This window comes from Lathamus discolor, chromosome 16, assembly GCF_037157495.1.
Source record: "Lathamus discolor isolate bLatDis1 chromosome 16, bLatDis1.hap1, whole genome shotgun sequence".
NCBI lineage: Eukaryota > Metazoa > Chordata > Aves > Psittaciformes > Psittacidae > Lathamus > Lathamus discolor.
In genome coordinates, this window is record NC_088899.1 from 1,597,685 (window position 1) to 1,613,843 (window position 16,159).

Below are 16,159 nucleotides of genomic sequence, written 5' to 3' on the forward strand. Positions count from 1 at the left end.
ATAAAAGGAAACATTTCATTTTTACAAAGAAAAAAAGATCATTTTGGCTTTGACTATGCCAACTACCTAGATCAATGGAAAGTCCTTAAGCATGGGCAAAATGCCATGGCCAGGTAGGTTAGAGGGAGGGTATGAACTTGGGGTTAATAAATGTACCCAACCCATTGTCTCTGGCCACAGGAGGAGTCAGGTCACAGAGGCCAGGCTTGCCTCTGGAATGAGGAGGAGCTGGAGACTTGGAGAGCCTTCCCCTTCTTTCCCGTCTCCTTCACAGCTCAAGTTGGTGCAAGATGGAAGGGAATTCTGAAGGAGAAGGGTCTGGGTACAGGTAGATCCCTGGAAGGCTGGTGGTGTTTCTCCAGTGCTACCAAGTTGCTGGAGTGGGCTGTTGGCACAGTCGGACTCTTCAGTAAGCTTGGCCTGTCTCTACTGGTAGGAGGCCCAGAACGGCTGAATGTTCTCCGAGCTTCATCCTGCGCTGTGTGGACAGACTCACGTTCTTGGCCAAATAATCAACAGCAGCTGAAGAGGAGGGGAAAAAAGAGGAGGGTGAGAAAACAGCACAATGTTAGCATGCAGTGGAAGGAGGCTTTCAGCATCAAAGTGTGTGTAACCAATAGAGATTGCAAACAGACTCATACAAAGAGGCTCAGTGCAGTGGTTATCACAGACATGAGGGTCCTGCAAATGGGTGATGGTCCTGCCAGAAATACCTGATGGCACAGATGCTGCTGGGGTTAAGCTGATGTTCAGAGTTTTCGCTGTGTGTGCTGCTGCAGCCCCTTGAATCGCTCCACGAAAAGAGCTAAAACTCTACTTCTGCCAATGAAAATGGTGTTTCCAAGGCAGTTGCCCGAAGATGAGCCTGAGCAGAAAGCCAGTGGGATAAGCCTTCCAGCCTCACCTCCCTGTATCGTCTCAAAGTGGCAAAGCCAACTCCTGCACTCGGTGTAAATGACTCCAGAGATTCCAATGGAAGCTCAGCAAGGCTGGTCAAGGCTTGAATCTGACTCACTGCTGTATGCTGACTCATCTCTGCAAGCTCTGCTGCCTGCCTCCATCCACCCTTCCTAAGGGAAAGCACTTTGCTTATCTCCATATGGGTGAGAAACAGCAGCCATAAGTCCTGAGGTGATGCTTAACCTGTATCCCAGCTTGCCTGACTGCCCCATGGTCTGAGGGGGAAGAGGACCAGGGGCAGGATGGTGACATTGCTCATTAGCTGAGCTTCAGTCAAAGTCTTTCCCTTTCACTAGCTTTAATGTCTCAAATTAGATTAATAAGGAGCTGGCAGGAGATGTACAATCGGTGCCAATGAGTAAACAAATTTCAGCCATCAACGTCTTGTCAGGCACCTGCCCCAGAGGAGGTCCCTTCCAGACACAAATTCTTATTAGACTTGTCATATCTATTAGAATTCTTTTCACGCTTCTGCGTTCCATCACCGGCATCATTAACACAGCTCCAGCCTTTGGGAACTGAGAGGGCCACATTAATCTGGCATCCCTGGTCCTCACCGGCTGGGACAGGGCAGGCTCGCCTCAGGGTGAGTTCTGTGGGGCTGAAGGGAGGTGGTCTGGGGAGCTTCTGCAGGCAGCAGGGTCTGGAAGGAGCTCAGTGAGGCAAGTGGAGCTGGTTGTAGCTGGGGTAGCACAACTTGGGTGCTTGGCTCTGTAATGTTGTGTTATGGTGCCTCCAGCTTCAAGGGTGGGGTGTACACAGGATTAGACCCCAAACTATGGCTCTCATCCAGACCTTGGTCCCCTGATATGTCAGGTAACCACATGAAATATGTCTTTGAGAGGATGCAGGTACAGAGGAAATTCACTCCTCAGCCACACTGTGGATGGGGTTGGGCCTCTGTTGCTGTTGTCACCTGTGCTCTCGGTGAATTCAGATGGGTGCTTGGGAAGGGAAGGAGGTAAACAGCCAGAGCTCTGGGAAAAATGGAATTTGATGGCAATCCCACCCTTCTATAACAAACTTGCTAACCTCCAAATACTGCTTTTGTGGGAAGAGCTGAAAGGCACCAGGGTATCCCCCGCCAGAAGTCAAAATACAATGCGTTGGTTTAATACAGTGGAAGCCAAAATAAAACCAGAAACCCACCAGAAGTACTCTGGGTGTTTATTTGCTTATGTGAGAGAGAAAGTGTGTCTGGGTTTGGGTTTCTAAAGCAAAGAATGAGGCAAGAAGTACGGGAAGAGACTCCCTGCAAGTCAGTTCCAAAGCCTATTAAAGTTACAGAGCTCTTATTTACCAGCCCTGGTCACATCCCCTGTCATACAGAGCCCACCCCAAATTATAGTAACCTCCCATTTTTATTGTATCAGCGTTCATTAAAAAGAGTTCTGATACTTCTTTGCTGCATCATAAAAGGAAGAAACATATGATTTGAACTGAACATCAATAAATGGTTTTGTGGAGGTCAGCATTTGAAAAGAAACAGAGAAGAATTAAAAAGCAGGAAGAATTGAAGTATCTGCTGAACACAACATGCACCGGGACAAGGAAAAGTGTTGCTATATCAAGGGCATCTTCATGTAAGTGATTGCTCTGACAGGACTCATTACCAATGAAAACTGTTTCCACACACAGAGATTATTGTAAATGGGGCTCATTATAAGAAAGTTTATAGTGGAGCAGACTTATATATTGCCCTTGCACAGCTGTAAATGCAAATATCTATAGGCAGATGTGTTCACATGTGGGATTTCACAATAATCTAGTTTTCACCTTAGAATAGCCACTGCTGGTTTGTCCTGCACCTGCAGTGCAGTGTGGCTCTGGCTTTGGCCACTGTGCTGAGGGGGACCCCAGCTCCTGGCACTGGGAAGCAGTGGCACCATGGATGGTGTGTGATGGTTTCTCACCTACCTTCCTTGCCCCAGCAGGAAGAACTCCTTCATCACTAGTGACCTGCACGTCTCTAAGCACGGGACATTGCTGGACCAACAAGGCTTGCTGCTGAGCTCTCCTGACTATTAATAGGAAAACATTCCTGTTTCAAACCGAGCCCAGTGGGTTCTGAACTGGACTGGCAAATAGAATGGTGTCCAGCAGAAAAAAGGGAGCGCTGTGACAGCAATCAGGAAAGCAGGGCAAATGACACCATAAATAGGGCTGCTGAGCAGTTGTTCATCAGCATGAGGAGAGGCCCAAGTGAAAATTCTTGCAGCAAAGCAAGACAAACCCTTCTTTCTCTTTTCTCCTCCTTTGCTGGAGAAGGAAAACGTCGCTCGTCCTCCTTACTTTATTTTTTACACACATGGGTGTGACTAACGTCTTGCCCAGGGGAATCTTTATTGGAAATCCATGGTATTGGAATTTGTTTAAGATTTTTATCAATAGCACGTGTGTCCAGCCTCACATCCAGAAGCGAGGGGAAGGTCAAGGGGTCACAGATCAAACTCCCGAAAACCAAAAAGAGGGGGGCTGTGGGGAAGCAGCTATTGATCCCGTCTGCCGCCACAGCCGGTTCTCATTTAGCTGGAGAAGTTAAAGACATTAAAGGGCTGTGACGGAGAGGGGAATAAAAAGCCACAGCCAAATGGAAGGAAAGGTCACTGAGGACAAGCTATGGGCAAAGCCCGAGTGCTCCCGGAGGAAGAGGATGCACCTTTAACCCTCTGCGGATCACTCTCTCACACCACCACACTTATTATTAGTTTAACACCAGCAGGTGAGCCCTTTGCCAGGCTTGCTGGTGTTTGTGTGACCCAAGCATTCGGGAGCAGAAACAGACCCTCCCCGGGTCCCTCTGCCTTTCAGGGCTGGGGTTTAGCTTCAGAATTACAATTCCAGGCTCACTTCAGCTTTTGCAAAGCACAGCCCAGTTGACAGGCATTGCCTTGATGTGTGTTGGAGCAAAACCTTGGGGTACAGGCCCAGCCCTTGCCTGATGGAGGGCAGGAGAGGAAGAGACACATACACAAAGGAATAGCATTAAAATCCCAGCTTTCCTTTGGCTGAGCAGGGTGAACACGTTGTAGGGCTTTTGGAGAAGCAAGAATTGGAGATGGAAGGAGACAGGTTTGGAAGCTGTCTTTTTCTAATAGAAATGTTGCACCTAAAATATTTCAGTGGGGACTTTTGAACTGGACTGTGAGGCTGTTGGGGAGGCTCTGTGGAGCAATCTCTTGTCTGTGTCTGATGAGCACATTCCCTTTTATTCTCTAGATGGACAGATTTCTTTACTGGTCTTTACTGTGAGGGTGGAGAGGCACTGGAACAGGCTGCCCAAAGAAGTGGTAAATGCTCCATCCCTGGCAGTGCTCAATGCCAGGCTGGACAGGTCTAGTCTGAGATGCCTCTGTCCATGGCAGGGGGTTGGAACTAGATGATCTTAAGGTCCTCTCCAAACCAAACCATTCTATGATTTCTATAGAAATCCCTTCCAATACAATACCTATAACTTCTTACATTCCCCCCCTCTCTTCTCCTGATCCTTGTACGGGGGGAATGAGATCAGAGCACTTACTTTGTCCATACTGTCCATACTGGTAGCCAGCCACTGGATCCACGCTGTAACTGGTGGTGCTGTAGGTGGGAGGACAGTAGGACTGGGAAGTCGGGAGGCTGTCCACGGACTTAATGGAGTCGCTCCGCTGGCTGCAGCTGGCAGAGATGGAGTTGGTGGTGTCCAAGCCACCGTGAAGGGGAGAGATGGAGAAGTCAGCCTGGGGCTGTGGAGGAACCCCGCTGGGGTTGCTCAGGATGCTCATCACCTGCAGAGACACAGGAGACAACATGTCAGCGGCTGGAGGAGAAAAGGGGGGTGTGCAGCTGCCTTCATGCATACTAGGGAGCAACAGTGCACATACGATGGTGCTCTATCACCGTAAGAGACAATATCAAAATAGGTTTGGCCAGGCTGTAGAATGAAGGTCTGCTTCCACCCAAAACAACACACAGACCCCAGAGTTGGCTCTAATGCTTAGTCCTTAGGACTAATGAGAGTCCTTAATAGGGATAACTGAGAAGCTCCTTTAAGGTACACTCCATCTTGGTCATTCTTTGCTGACCTGCCAACAATGTTAGCTGTTGTGTTAGTCCTGTTACAGCGTTAGTGCTGCTCAGAATGAAGACTGGAGAAAGGAAGAAACTTGGGACAAACCTGTTTAGCACATACTGCCATGAACTGAGGACAAGCATCCCTCCCTTCCTAAGCACTGCCCTCAGAGACACAGAAGACAGGGAGCAAAAAATCCCTGTCTTCCAAAAGGGACACTGAAGACAGCTCCGTTCTTTGGAGGTCTCTGGGGCTTGGTCTGCAAAGGTCCCCAGTCAAACCAGATGCAACCCCTTTCTGGCTTTGATACGGATTCAGCTTTAGGAACTAAAAAGTCAAAGTTCTCTTTCCCCTCCAATGTTAAAGGAGAACAGGTCCTGGTTCGGCTCATTTCAGTGGAGTGCTTGCTTGGAAAATGTAATTAAATTTGCACACAAACGCTCTTCCTGCTTTGAGACCTGAAAACAGATGAACTTTTTTCCTCTTTTGCAACAAAAAATGCCGGATTTGTTCCTGCGGGTGACTTTGGGGTAAGCTGCTGCCCACTGGCCTTCACATAAGGACCCTGATCCGCCAGCGCTCTAATGCAATTGCCTTCTGCAATCAGCCAAATTACCCCCGGGCTGCCAAGTTAAAAGTGGAAAGAGTTTGCAGGAGCGGGGCCGTGGCGAGGGAAGGAAGGGAATTCCTGGTGCCTCTTGGGTTGATCTTGCTGGAGTTGTGCTGGGGAAGGAGGGGGGAGCGGGGACAGGCCCTCACCTCAGGGGGCCAGGCCCGTGCTCAGATGCCGAGCGGCTGAACCCCTCCGAATTGAGCATAACCTTATTGACATCAATTAAAGTGGCAAATTGGAAATATTTGGAGCCTGGCAAGTGGTAAAATGAGCCCTTTATCCCCCACCAGAGGCCTGGTGAGCTATTGTGCAGGGGATACATTCTCTGGAAGGACACAAGCGGGGTTGTATAGAGCCGCGTCTCCCCTTCCTGCTCACCCCGACACCTTCCCCATTCCCTCCTCCCTCACCTTCCTGCCGGAGCTGGGGCTTAGCCTGAATAACCAGCTACATGCTGGCCTTTGCTTTCTAAAGCTTCTCCTCCCCCCGGAAGGACTCAGAAGCCCTGCAAAGATGCTTTCCCTTGATGTGATGCCACCTCCCGACTTGGCCGGCCTGAGATCCTTCCCAGGCATTTGTCTGGGAAGGGAATTTGGGAGCAGGGGTGGCTGGACCCCCGTGGAGGGGGAGGCAGTGGGGAGGTTCTGGGGAGGGCGTTAGTTGAAAAGCCTGGAAAATCAATCTAACGCTGACCACTGGGGTTGTCTGCAACGTGGTGCCGAGACAAGGTAAAAAGCTTTGCACCAGCAGCACAGTGCCAGCAGCAGAGAGCTCAGAGGGCTCATTTCACCTCTCCTCCTTCAGGGTTTTCAGCCTGCACTGAGCTCAGAGTTTGCTGCTGGTCCCCAGAAGTTAAAACTGGCTGAGCTGCCTCTATCCTGCAGGGCAGATACGTTCCAGGTAGAGCCTAAGCTACCTCCAGCTCTCCAGAACCTCTGGCACAGCTTCTTAATCACAGTGATTAAGCCTGGAGGTATCTAATGAAGCCGTTTAGCCATAACACTGTGCAAAACGTGCCCATGGAACCCCCTGCCCCATGACAGTCCAAAGACTGAAAGGGGTGAAGAAAGGACATTGCATTTAAATATGCATGACAGAGTGGATTAATATGAGAATAGGGCTGTCCTGCTTTTCTGTGGGGATGTAATGCAAACCTCCCTGCCCCAAGGCTTATGCAGCAGGGCAATTATGGGAGTGCAGCCTGAAGAGGGGGTTTCCAGCTGCAGAGTTATTTGTAGCCTTCCACTCAAGCCAGGTCATGAACTTTGATCTGGGTCCACCATGCATTCCCTTGAATGCCCCTCAATCCCACCGGCTGCAGACCTCAAAGCTTCAGCATCGCCTCAGCTGTAGGTGCTACACCCTGCACTGCTTTTCCTGATGGACACCCAGGACACTCACACATACAGCAGCCACGAGACATTATTGGATTTCAGTCACAAGCAGAATCAGATGTTTAAAACAATAAACATCCTCCTGGAAAACACAGACATACAAATGATGTGTTATTGTTGGAGAGGTCCAGCTTGGGAAGCACAAAGGTTTCTCCTCTCCCTTCCAGAGCTGTCCAGGTCTGGCAGTGCTGCCTGACTGCGGATGTGCTGAAAGAAATCCTGCTCTATCAAATGAAGGGCAACTGGAACCATTCACAGAGCAGAGGGGTTTCTAGTGCTCTCCCTCCTGGCTGTCTCCCCAAAAGAGTCAGCTGCTTTATATTACTCAAGGAAAAGAAAAGGCTCTTAAAGCAAGCAGAAGTCATATTAACACTTCCGCTACGGCCCTGCTAAAAAGAACAGAGGATGTAAAGCAACGTTGGTAAATGAAACCCAGATTCACACTCTGCAGATTCAGACAAGAAGCTTGCATAAATCCTACTAAAGACAGTAATTGGCTTTAATCAGCCAGAATCAGGACTGATTTCTAACCCCAGCTCTGCCACTGACTCAAAAGGGCTTGTGCAAGTAACTTAAGCTAGGACTCAACTAACCTTAGCCATGGGAAGTTAAGTTTCTGGTCAGTGCTAATCCTTTAGAATCCCTCTACAGAGAGACTGACACCTCTGAAGGACAATTCAAGCCATCCTAAGAACCCTTTCTGGACAAGACAGGCTGAATTTCCCTCTCAAAATCCATGGTGAAATACAAGGATGTCAATCTTTCATCACGGCAGTGCCGAGGCGGGGAATGGATATGTAACTGTATGGAGGCTGGAGAGGGGAGATGCTGGAAGGTGACTACAGGATGAACATCCCTGCTGGATGCTCCCATGGAAGTAGGGTAGAGGAGTCTTGCAGAGAAAACCTGAGGGCGGCTGTGAGGTTCCAAAATCACCATTCCCTCCAGCAACGCTGACCATGGGAATGCCTTTTCCAGGCAATGTAAGGCTGAGCCCTCATGAGATGCTGTTTGCACAGGTTTATTAGAGGACAACATCTGATCTTCCCCACCTCAGGACACGAAGGTGTTAGAAATAACAAGTGTGAACCAGCACAGATAACCCTCCATGAGCCCTCCAGCCTCAGCAGACCCACTTGTTTCAGGTGGATAAACTCATTTTCCAGGCAACTTTTGAACTTAGGAAAGTCTGGGGCATCTGGAGAAATCCCTTCTTCAAGAATGCAAAGTCCTTTTACCTTTTCTTTTTGACCTTGCTTGCTTATAATTTATTACTTCTTGGTGCATTATCATCACTAACTAAAAATCAATAACCTCTTCACATCTGTAAGGTTTTATCTGGAGGGAAATCTGCTCCCTGTCCATCACAGTGATTGACAGCCTTCCCTTTCCCCTCCTTCTCATCACTTGTCTCTCTCCCTTTCCCCATCTCCTTTCCCTTTGCTGCTGTCCCAAATCAGTCACAGGCATGGCGTGGGCTTGCACTTTGGGCTAAGTCAATAACAGCCACGGTGCTGGAAGGAGCCTTTGGCCTTGTTTCTACCCTTTCCAGAGGTCATTTGTCATGGGGTAGAGGTCCCCGTGTGTTGGGGAGACCAAGGTTAATGCACAAAGACCCTCCCGGATGAAAGAGCCACCCCCCCTCACCTCCTGCTGCTGCCTCCCTCCTCACCCTCATGTCTGCAGCTCCCCCCTGCGCCCCCCCGGGACGTTTCATCACTCTCTCCCATACTTTAAAAGAAGGGGAGTTTAAAAAATGTAATTAATTCCCTCCATTTCTGAGCTGGCCTCAGGGCCTCTGGCCATGGAAGCTGCAGCAGGGGAAATGTGCACCCTTTATGATAAACCAGTGTGGCTTTGGGAAGGGAAGTGCAATTAGGGCCTTCAATGTGGGCAATCAGGCCGCCAGATTTTCGGGTTGGGGGGGTGGTTGGGGGTGTTTGGAGGGGCTCAAGGGGCAGACAAGTGATAGGGAGAGATATTGTAAGCTACAAGAAAGGTTTGTGAGAGAACCTTGGCCCAGCACCGGTCTTTGTGGTCAGGAGTTCTATGGGAGGTAGCAGAGCAGCCCAGACCATGCCATACATCCTCAGAGTCCCTCCACCTCCTGCCCATATTATCAGCTTGCTTTAGGCTTCCTAAGATACCCAGCTGATAGAGACATCAGGTCCTGGCCACATACCTACACTCAGTGATGCTCCAGGACACTGAGGTGTTACAAGGAGATCAAACTCCAGCAAACAAAGCGATGGGGAGGCAGGAGCCTATGGATAGCATTTTCCAGTGACCACTGCTTCCGTGGTGTCTCCATTTGCAGACACTTGATTTGACACAGCACAAAGCGTCCAGAATCAGAGGCTGCCTTAGAGAAATGCTGCATTTAGAAACTGCTGAGCCTGGCTAAGTCCTGAACCGAGGGAAGCTGAAATGATCTGCAGTAGCTGAAGGGTGTTAACTCCAGAGAAGCTGCTGCGTGGTCCACAAAGAATGCAAAGGAAGGGTCTCCTGGCAGCAAGGAGCGTTTCTGAGGCTGGGGTCCTGCTTTCCTAGGAATGGGTAGAGATCTTCTCGCTTTGGGAAATGCCACAGATGTGATCAGTTGGAATATTTGATACTGCATCAGGCAAAAAGCACTAGGAAATTGTGTGTGAAGAGCGTTTGTAGGCTGAAATCTCTTTGTTTCAGCTTTCTGTGGTGTTAATATTTACACTGCTTCCTAGGGAATGGGAAGTCTGCCAGGGGCCTGATGGCCATGCTGGGAAACATGCTGGATCTTATGGATTTATTAACGGCATCGACCAAGTTAGTGATTCCCTCCGAGTTCCTCCATGAGGACTTGGTCTCTGCCATTTGTGGCCGATTCAGCTTCATGCGCCAAGACTTTTCTTACCTACTTGGTGGGGGGACACAGCTTAATCTTTTCCATCTTTATTGTGCAGCCTGTTCAGCTAATCTTTCCTTTCTCTCTTGCAGAAGGCAACCCTTCCTTACGTTAATGCTTTTTGATCTCTGTGGATTCATTTTCACTTGGTGGGAAGAGGAAGAGTCGATTATTCTATACATACATTAAATGGAAACAAAATGAAGAGGTGACTGTAGGACTACTGAAAGCCAAAGAGAGTTAGGAGATAAATACGGTTTCCCCAAAGATCATCACTTGAAAGGAGATAAATATATGCAAATATGCCCCTAGGTAGGACTAAAGTGACTTATGTAGCAATCACTAACACTGCACTCCCAAAACCAAGCAATTAATTTTGAATATGTTCTAAATCATTCCATCCAGCTGAATTGTATCCCAATATGCCAAACCAATGCAGTACATATACCCATTCAACCTGATCCTGCAATGAGGCCAAGGATCCAGACAGTGCTTCACACTTCTTGCACACTTCTGAGCCAGGTAACAGCAGTTCCTTCCATCTAAAGTCATTTTGAACTACGTTTTGGGGCCCAGGGAGCAAACTTCACATTAGCTTTCCATAAGGGTAACTTCCCTGACTCCCAGCACAGTCTGAATTCACACTGGTATAAATGAGTATGTGGTTTAACTCTCTAGTTCTGTTTTGTAGTGGACTGGAGTTTAAGAAATGATGTTCCATTGCCTCATCCAGCCAGGTATTTATATTCCATCCACCCACAGTGTGTTAGAAATCATAAAATAGTTTGGGTTGGAAGGGTCCTTAAAGCTCATCCGGTTCCAACCCCTGCCACAGGCAGGGACACCTTCCACTACAGCAGGGTGCTTCAAGCCCCCATGTCCAACCTGGCCTTGAGCACTGCCAGGGATGGGGCAGCCACAGCTTCTCTGGGCACCCTGTGCCAGCGCCTCAGCACCCTCACAGGAAAGAGCTTCTGCCTTATCTCCAACCTGAACTTCCCCTGTTTCAGTTTGAACCCATTACCTCTTGTCCTATCACTACAGTCCCTGATGAAGAGTCCCCCTCCAGCATCCCTGTAGCCCCCTTCAGACACTGGAAGCTGCTCTGAGGTCTCCACGCAGCTTCTCTTCCCTGAACAGACCCAGTATTCTCAGCCCGTCTTTTTATGAGAGCTGCTCCAGCCCCTGATCATCCTTGTGGCCTCCTCTGACTTGTTCCAACAGTTCCATGAGCTATATGAGTTAACACAATCTCTTCCTCAGCAGGAAGGACTCCAGGGCTGACGTGGCTGCTCCTCCATTGCAGTAATGTCTCATTTTCCTGACCTTCACCATTTCCTGGGAAAATATGTGGATGCCAGTGAAGAGCCTTTCCAAAGTGTGTCAGAAGCACAGCTGGGAGCAGAACACCATGTGCCCGAATGCCTTCTGGTTTGTATGGGACAGATCATACGAGATCCCTTCAAAGTGGTCACAGTTACTGCAGGCCTGTGCCTGAACAGCTTGACAGTCACCAATCAACACAGAAATATCATCAATGCCTTTCAGTGACTTCAAACACCTGAAGGATGTTTCAGCGCCATAGGGAAGTGGTCTAGGACACAGCAGGTGAAATGGAGGTGAGCATCTGTATCCTGTAATGAACCTGTTCACTTAATAGATGAGAAACTGCCACACACTCATGATGGAGAGGGCTTGGGGAGGTGCTGGGGATGCGATGGAGCTGGGGATGCGATGGTGAGCTGCAGCAAAGCAGACCAATGCAGGCTGCACAAGGGGAGAATTAGCAAAAAAGGCGATGGGAAGTTATTACCTGATTGTTCAAGGCTATGGTGAGGTTCCACCTGGAGCACTGCATCTTGTTTTGGGCACCCTGCTTCTGTAGAGATGTACAAATTACAGAGAAGGTCTAAAGAAAGTTCTAAGCTATACAAAAGAATGGGAAGGTCTTAGCTATAAGGGTAAGAGAAATGGCTTAAGTCTGGATAGTCTGGGAAAGAGGAGTGGGCTCTTCTTGCAGTGGAAATACCATCAGGAAATCAGAAGCACCAAGGGGTTACACATCCAATCAGGGCTATGAGATATCCCGCAGGAGACGTGTAATTTGGAGGGGAAGGGCAGAGGCATCACTGGGAATGGGAATTACTACATTAAAAGCTGCTTGATCTAGAAACACGAGCTACCATCCCTCGTATTAGGGCCCCCAACTCTACTGTCACTTAGATAAAAGCAGATGGCAAAGGTTTTAACAGTCTGGATAACTAGAGAGGAAACCAAAAGACATGCTGTGCTAGTATGGGCTGCTAGAGGCAAAGGGGGGCCCAGTTCTATAGGCATCAGTTTCACCAACAAGCAAAATCAAGAGCCAGAATGGGAGAGACTCAAGCCAAAAGGCTAACTAGCACCTCGCCATTCAAACTGTCCAAAGGGGCTGATTTTCATGCACTGCTGAGTATCTCCCCTCTGAAAACAGGCAGTTTGTGCTTTACTAACCATCAATATTGTTATTCATCTTGTGTTAACCAAGCCTGAAGTGTTTTTTCCTGATTAAATTGGAATTGCTAAGACATTTTGTATAGAATAGCCAAAAGAAGGCCAATGCCTCCCAAACGTGCTGGTCAGCAAACTGAGCCACCCCCTCCTCCTTATTTCTAGGCAGTAGTCTGCCTTAACAGAAGCCACCACAAGCAAACCCTATCCTGATGCTGTTTTCCCTCTGAATATGCTTCTCTGTGAAAGTCAAGTGAATGCATTGGAAAGGAAACTCTCCAAGGGAAAATCCCTTTGTGGAGATACGAAGCATCTCTGAGCAACTTTACACCTAATTGCAGGAACATGCATCTTGTCTGTGGCATTTTGGAACTCACAGTCACCTGGGATGAGAAAGCAGAAAGGCACAACCATGGAAAACTGGAATGCCTAAACATTTCAAACCGGCAGAAGAACTCAGGTTAGGTCTGGCTTTGGGAATGGGCTGGGCTTGTATCTTCTACACCTACTTGGTCGTTGCTGGGTAAGCTCAGACATGCTGATGGCCAGCGGGGAACAAAAAGCTTTTGGGGCTTGGTGAGAGACTCAGAATACCAAAAAAGAAACAAAACCATGCTTAGTCAGCCCTAAATCTATCGCTGTGCATCTGCCAGACGTGGATAATGGCAGAGTGGGGCGATCACACAGCAAAACCAAGTCCCAGTGAATTCAAACTGGTTGATAAACTTGTGTTATTCCTCTCTCCAACAGCCTCCAGCTGACCGAGCCTAACAAAGACAACTCCAAATTCACAGAAAGGCCTCTCATTCCCCTCCTCCCTTTCCATTTCTCTCTCTCATTTGATTATTTCTCTCTTTTTTCCCCATTTCTCAGCTAAGCTGCTCTGTGCTCGCTCACTATCACAACCCCCCGCGGACACTGGTAATGGAGTGCGGGTGCTGACTTACTGCTTCCAAACAAGATTTCCTGAGATCCTTTGAGTCTGCTCCATGCCCTCCCCCTTCTCCTGCTTTTCTCTCTGTGTCTCTCTCTTTTTGGAGAGTGGAGGGGAGCCTCTATAAATGTGAAAGGAGCTGCACTACAAAGAGTCCCCCGAGTGGCATATCCCAGCCCCAGGCGAAGCTGCTTGGCGCACTGATAGTCCTGGATCTGCTCTAGGACTCCTCTTTCTCTTCCTCTCCCTCTTTTCTCTGATCAATCAAGGGCTGTAATCAGTTAAGGTCCAGCTTAACTGCAGTGTAAGATACACCAGTTAAGCAAAGCCAATGCCTCCAGGGTTCCCATGGTAAATACAGAGAGGTCATGGGGAGATGAAATAACCCTGATAAGTTCAGCAAGTGCAGGGCTGGCTGGGCTCGCACCAAACACTTCATAACTTGGGCGGCAAAAGAATGGAAGAAAGGGAAAAGCAGAAGCATTTCCCATTGCCAGCTCCTCTGCTGCTTGTTTCCCTGCTCCCTCAGTTCCCTGCACTTCTGGGGGGAGCTTGGAGCATTCTTTAGGGTGAGGGTTTCTCTTTCCAGCTTACCCTAATGAATGAACAACGCAGGTCCTGTTTGGATCTTCTGAGGCTACCACAGGGATGAATTTTTAAGTCAGGATCTCTTTTTCCCTCACCCAAAGGAAAATGGCAGCTCCTGAATCCCAGGAAATGCCTTCCACAGCCCTACAAAGCACCATGTGCTCTTCCTTCGGACTTCTCTCTGCTGCTAGGGAGCACTGTGGTATTTTCAAAGACAGGGAGCCGCCTGCTGTGGCCAAACACGAAGCAAAACCCTGATAGGATCTAACTTAGGGATAAGGGAGCTGCATCCACCCAGGTGCAGCACCTGTGTAAACAAACAGTAGTAAAGAGAAGAGAAGAAAGTGTGGATCTGTGCTGAAAACACACTACCCTTACAGCTGAGGTGTTCTGGCTCAGCAGCCTCTGCCCCTGCTTTTCCACAGTAAAGCTTTGCCTCTCTCTCCAGAAATGTCCATTCTCAGAGATGGTCCAGGGAAAATTGAGCCTTTTGTGGTCATTATTTGTGATCACCTTTACACTGAGTTCATGTTGTGCTGGATCCAAACAGATCACTGCCAGTTTCATAATGCACTTCTTGAAGGGGAGGCTTGGGACCGTCAAGGGGACTTTCACGTGTGAGACAAGCTCCTGTCTACTGCCATTCCTGAGACCCCAGAGATCCTTTCTAGAGAGAACTCTGGCAGGATCTGGTCCCATTAAATCCACCCCCAAATTCTACCCAGTCTTAATCTCAAGCTCCTGATCCTAACTGAACACAACATGAGGTTGGGATCCAAACACCACTGCATCCACTCCTTCCTAATTGGACACTGGCCCATTAGACATTAGAGATGGGGGCAAAACGTACAGGATTTATTAAAAATGATGGAGACACATAAAGAGCAGCACAAAATCTTTCACCAGAAGTGATAAAGCCCTAAAGGATTTGAGTTTCCATAAGCATCCCTCTTAGAGTCCTCCAGCTCTTTAAAAGCTATTTGGAGTGGAGATATCCTGTGGTGCTATAGATGCTTACTTAAGCAGGGGATGACATGAATTCTTCCCTGGGTATTTTGGCACTCCTGAACCTGGGGTGTGCTGAGGAACCTCGGTAGATTTATGATGATGATCTGAGTGGACAACACAAAGAGGTGAAGTCTTTGAGCAGTGAAGTGTAGAAGCAGAAGCTCCTGGTCCATTAACGGTGCTTCCTTCTTACTTGTTCAGCACAGTTTGATTTTGGCTAAGTCTGAAGGTAAAACACTTTCTAGATATATCACATGAAGCCACCAAGAAGTGATCTCGAGCATAGGAGCAACAAATTGCATGGGTTTAAAACCTTGCTTTCTTATGAACATCATTTACTGCCTTGAACTAAGTGATTTTTAAGAGGAATAAGATACAAAGATGAAATGGAACTGTCTGCTGGCAAAGCCGTGTCTGTGCCAAAGGGAAGGGTCTTACCTCATTCAATTCCCAAGGGAAACAGCACTACATTTACTAAGTGGGGATGGAAACCAGCACATGGCTGTACAAATGCAAGCACAGAACTTTAGCCATTAACCTCACAACTCCTGGCTGAGCTACAAGCTCTCTTTTATGAAGATAACCTTCAAATCCTCTAACTTGCTGTGTGGAGCTGTATCCCCCTCGCTGCAATGTGAAGGTGTCATCACACCCCTGTAGGACTCGAGAACAGTTTTTATGGCATCTCCTGCATGCAAGAAGTTTAAAAGCATACAAGTCACTGCTGATCCCGAGATAACTGGCGGAAAAGGGATTAGAGCTCCTTAGCAGAGGAGAGGGAAGGCTCAGGAAGGGCTGATTCTTTTCAAGATATGACTATTTAAAGATAATGATTGCATAAATTTAATTAATGCATTTTCATGCTGCAAATGGCCGTTTTGTAATTAATGTATCTGGCCTCGCTAAGCATGGGAGATCACATCTCCCAGCCCCCCCTGCCTCCTCAATCCCCCCCCCCCGCCTCTCCTTTAATGAAAGACAGAAAGCAGATGACAGAAACAATTTGTCACCAGTACGGGTGTCAGATGCCTAATTGGTTGCGCTGAGTTAGTGGAAAGTAAAAGGGGGAGAGGGTCGAGGCTGGGGGTGCTTTTCCCTCTTTATCCCAGGCTGCAGGGTGGGTGTCTGTATTGGGAAGGGGGGTGAAAGTGTTTCTTGTTAATTGATGGAGATTAGGACACAGATTGGCTGTGGCAGGGACTGGGCAGTGACAAGAAGGGGACAGGAGGGGCTGGTTAAC

At 48.3% G+C, this 16,159-nt stretch overlaps 1 protein-coding gene across 1 annotated transcript in view; it reads right to left on the reverse strand.

The window, feature by feature from the left end:
* Positions 1 to 406: 406 nt before the first annotated feature.
* PAX7 (paired box 7) overlaps positions 407 to 16,159 on the reverse strand; it is a 99,848-nt gene continuing 84,095 nt past the window's right edge. The window contains exons 9-11 of the mRNA XM_065696337.1: positions 11,713 to 11,778; positions 4,481 to 4,727; positions 407 to 522 (exon numbers count right to left, since the gene is read on the reverse strand). Of these exons, the coding sequence (XP_065552409.1) occupies positions 407 to 522; positions 4,481 to 4,727; positions 11,713 to 11,778 (429 nt within the window). The remainder of the gene's footprint in view (positions 523 to 4,480; positions 4,728 to 11,712; positions 11,779 to 16,159) is intronic.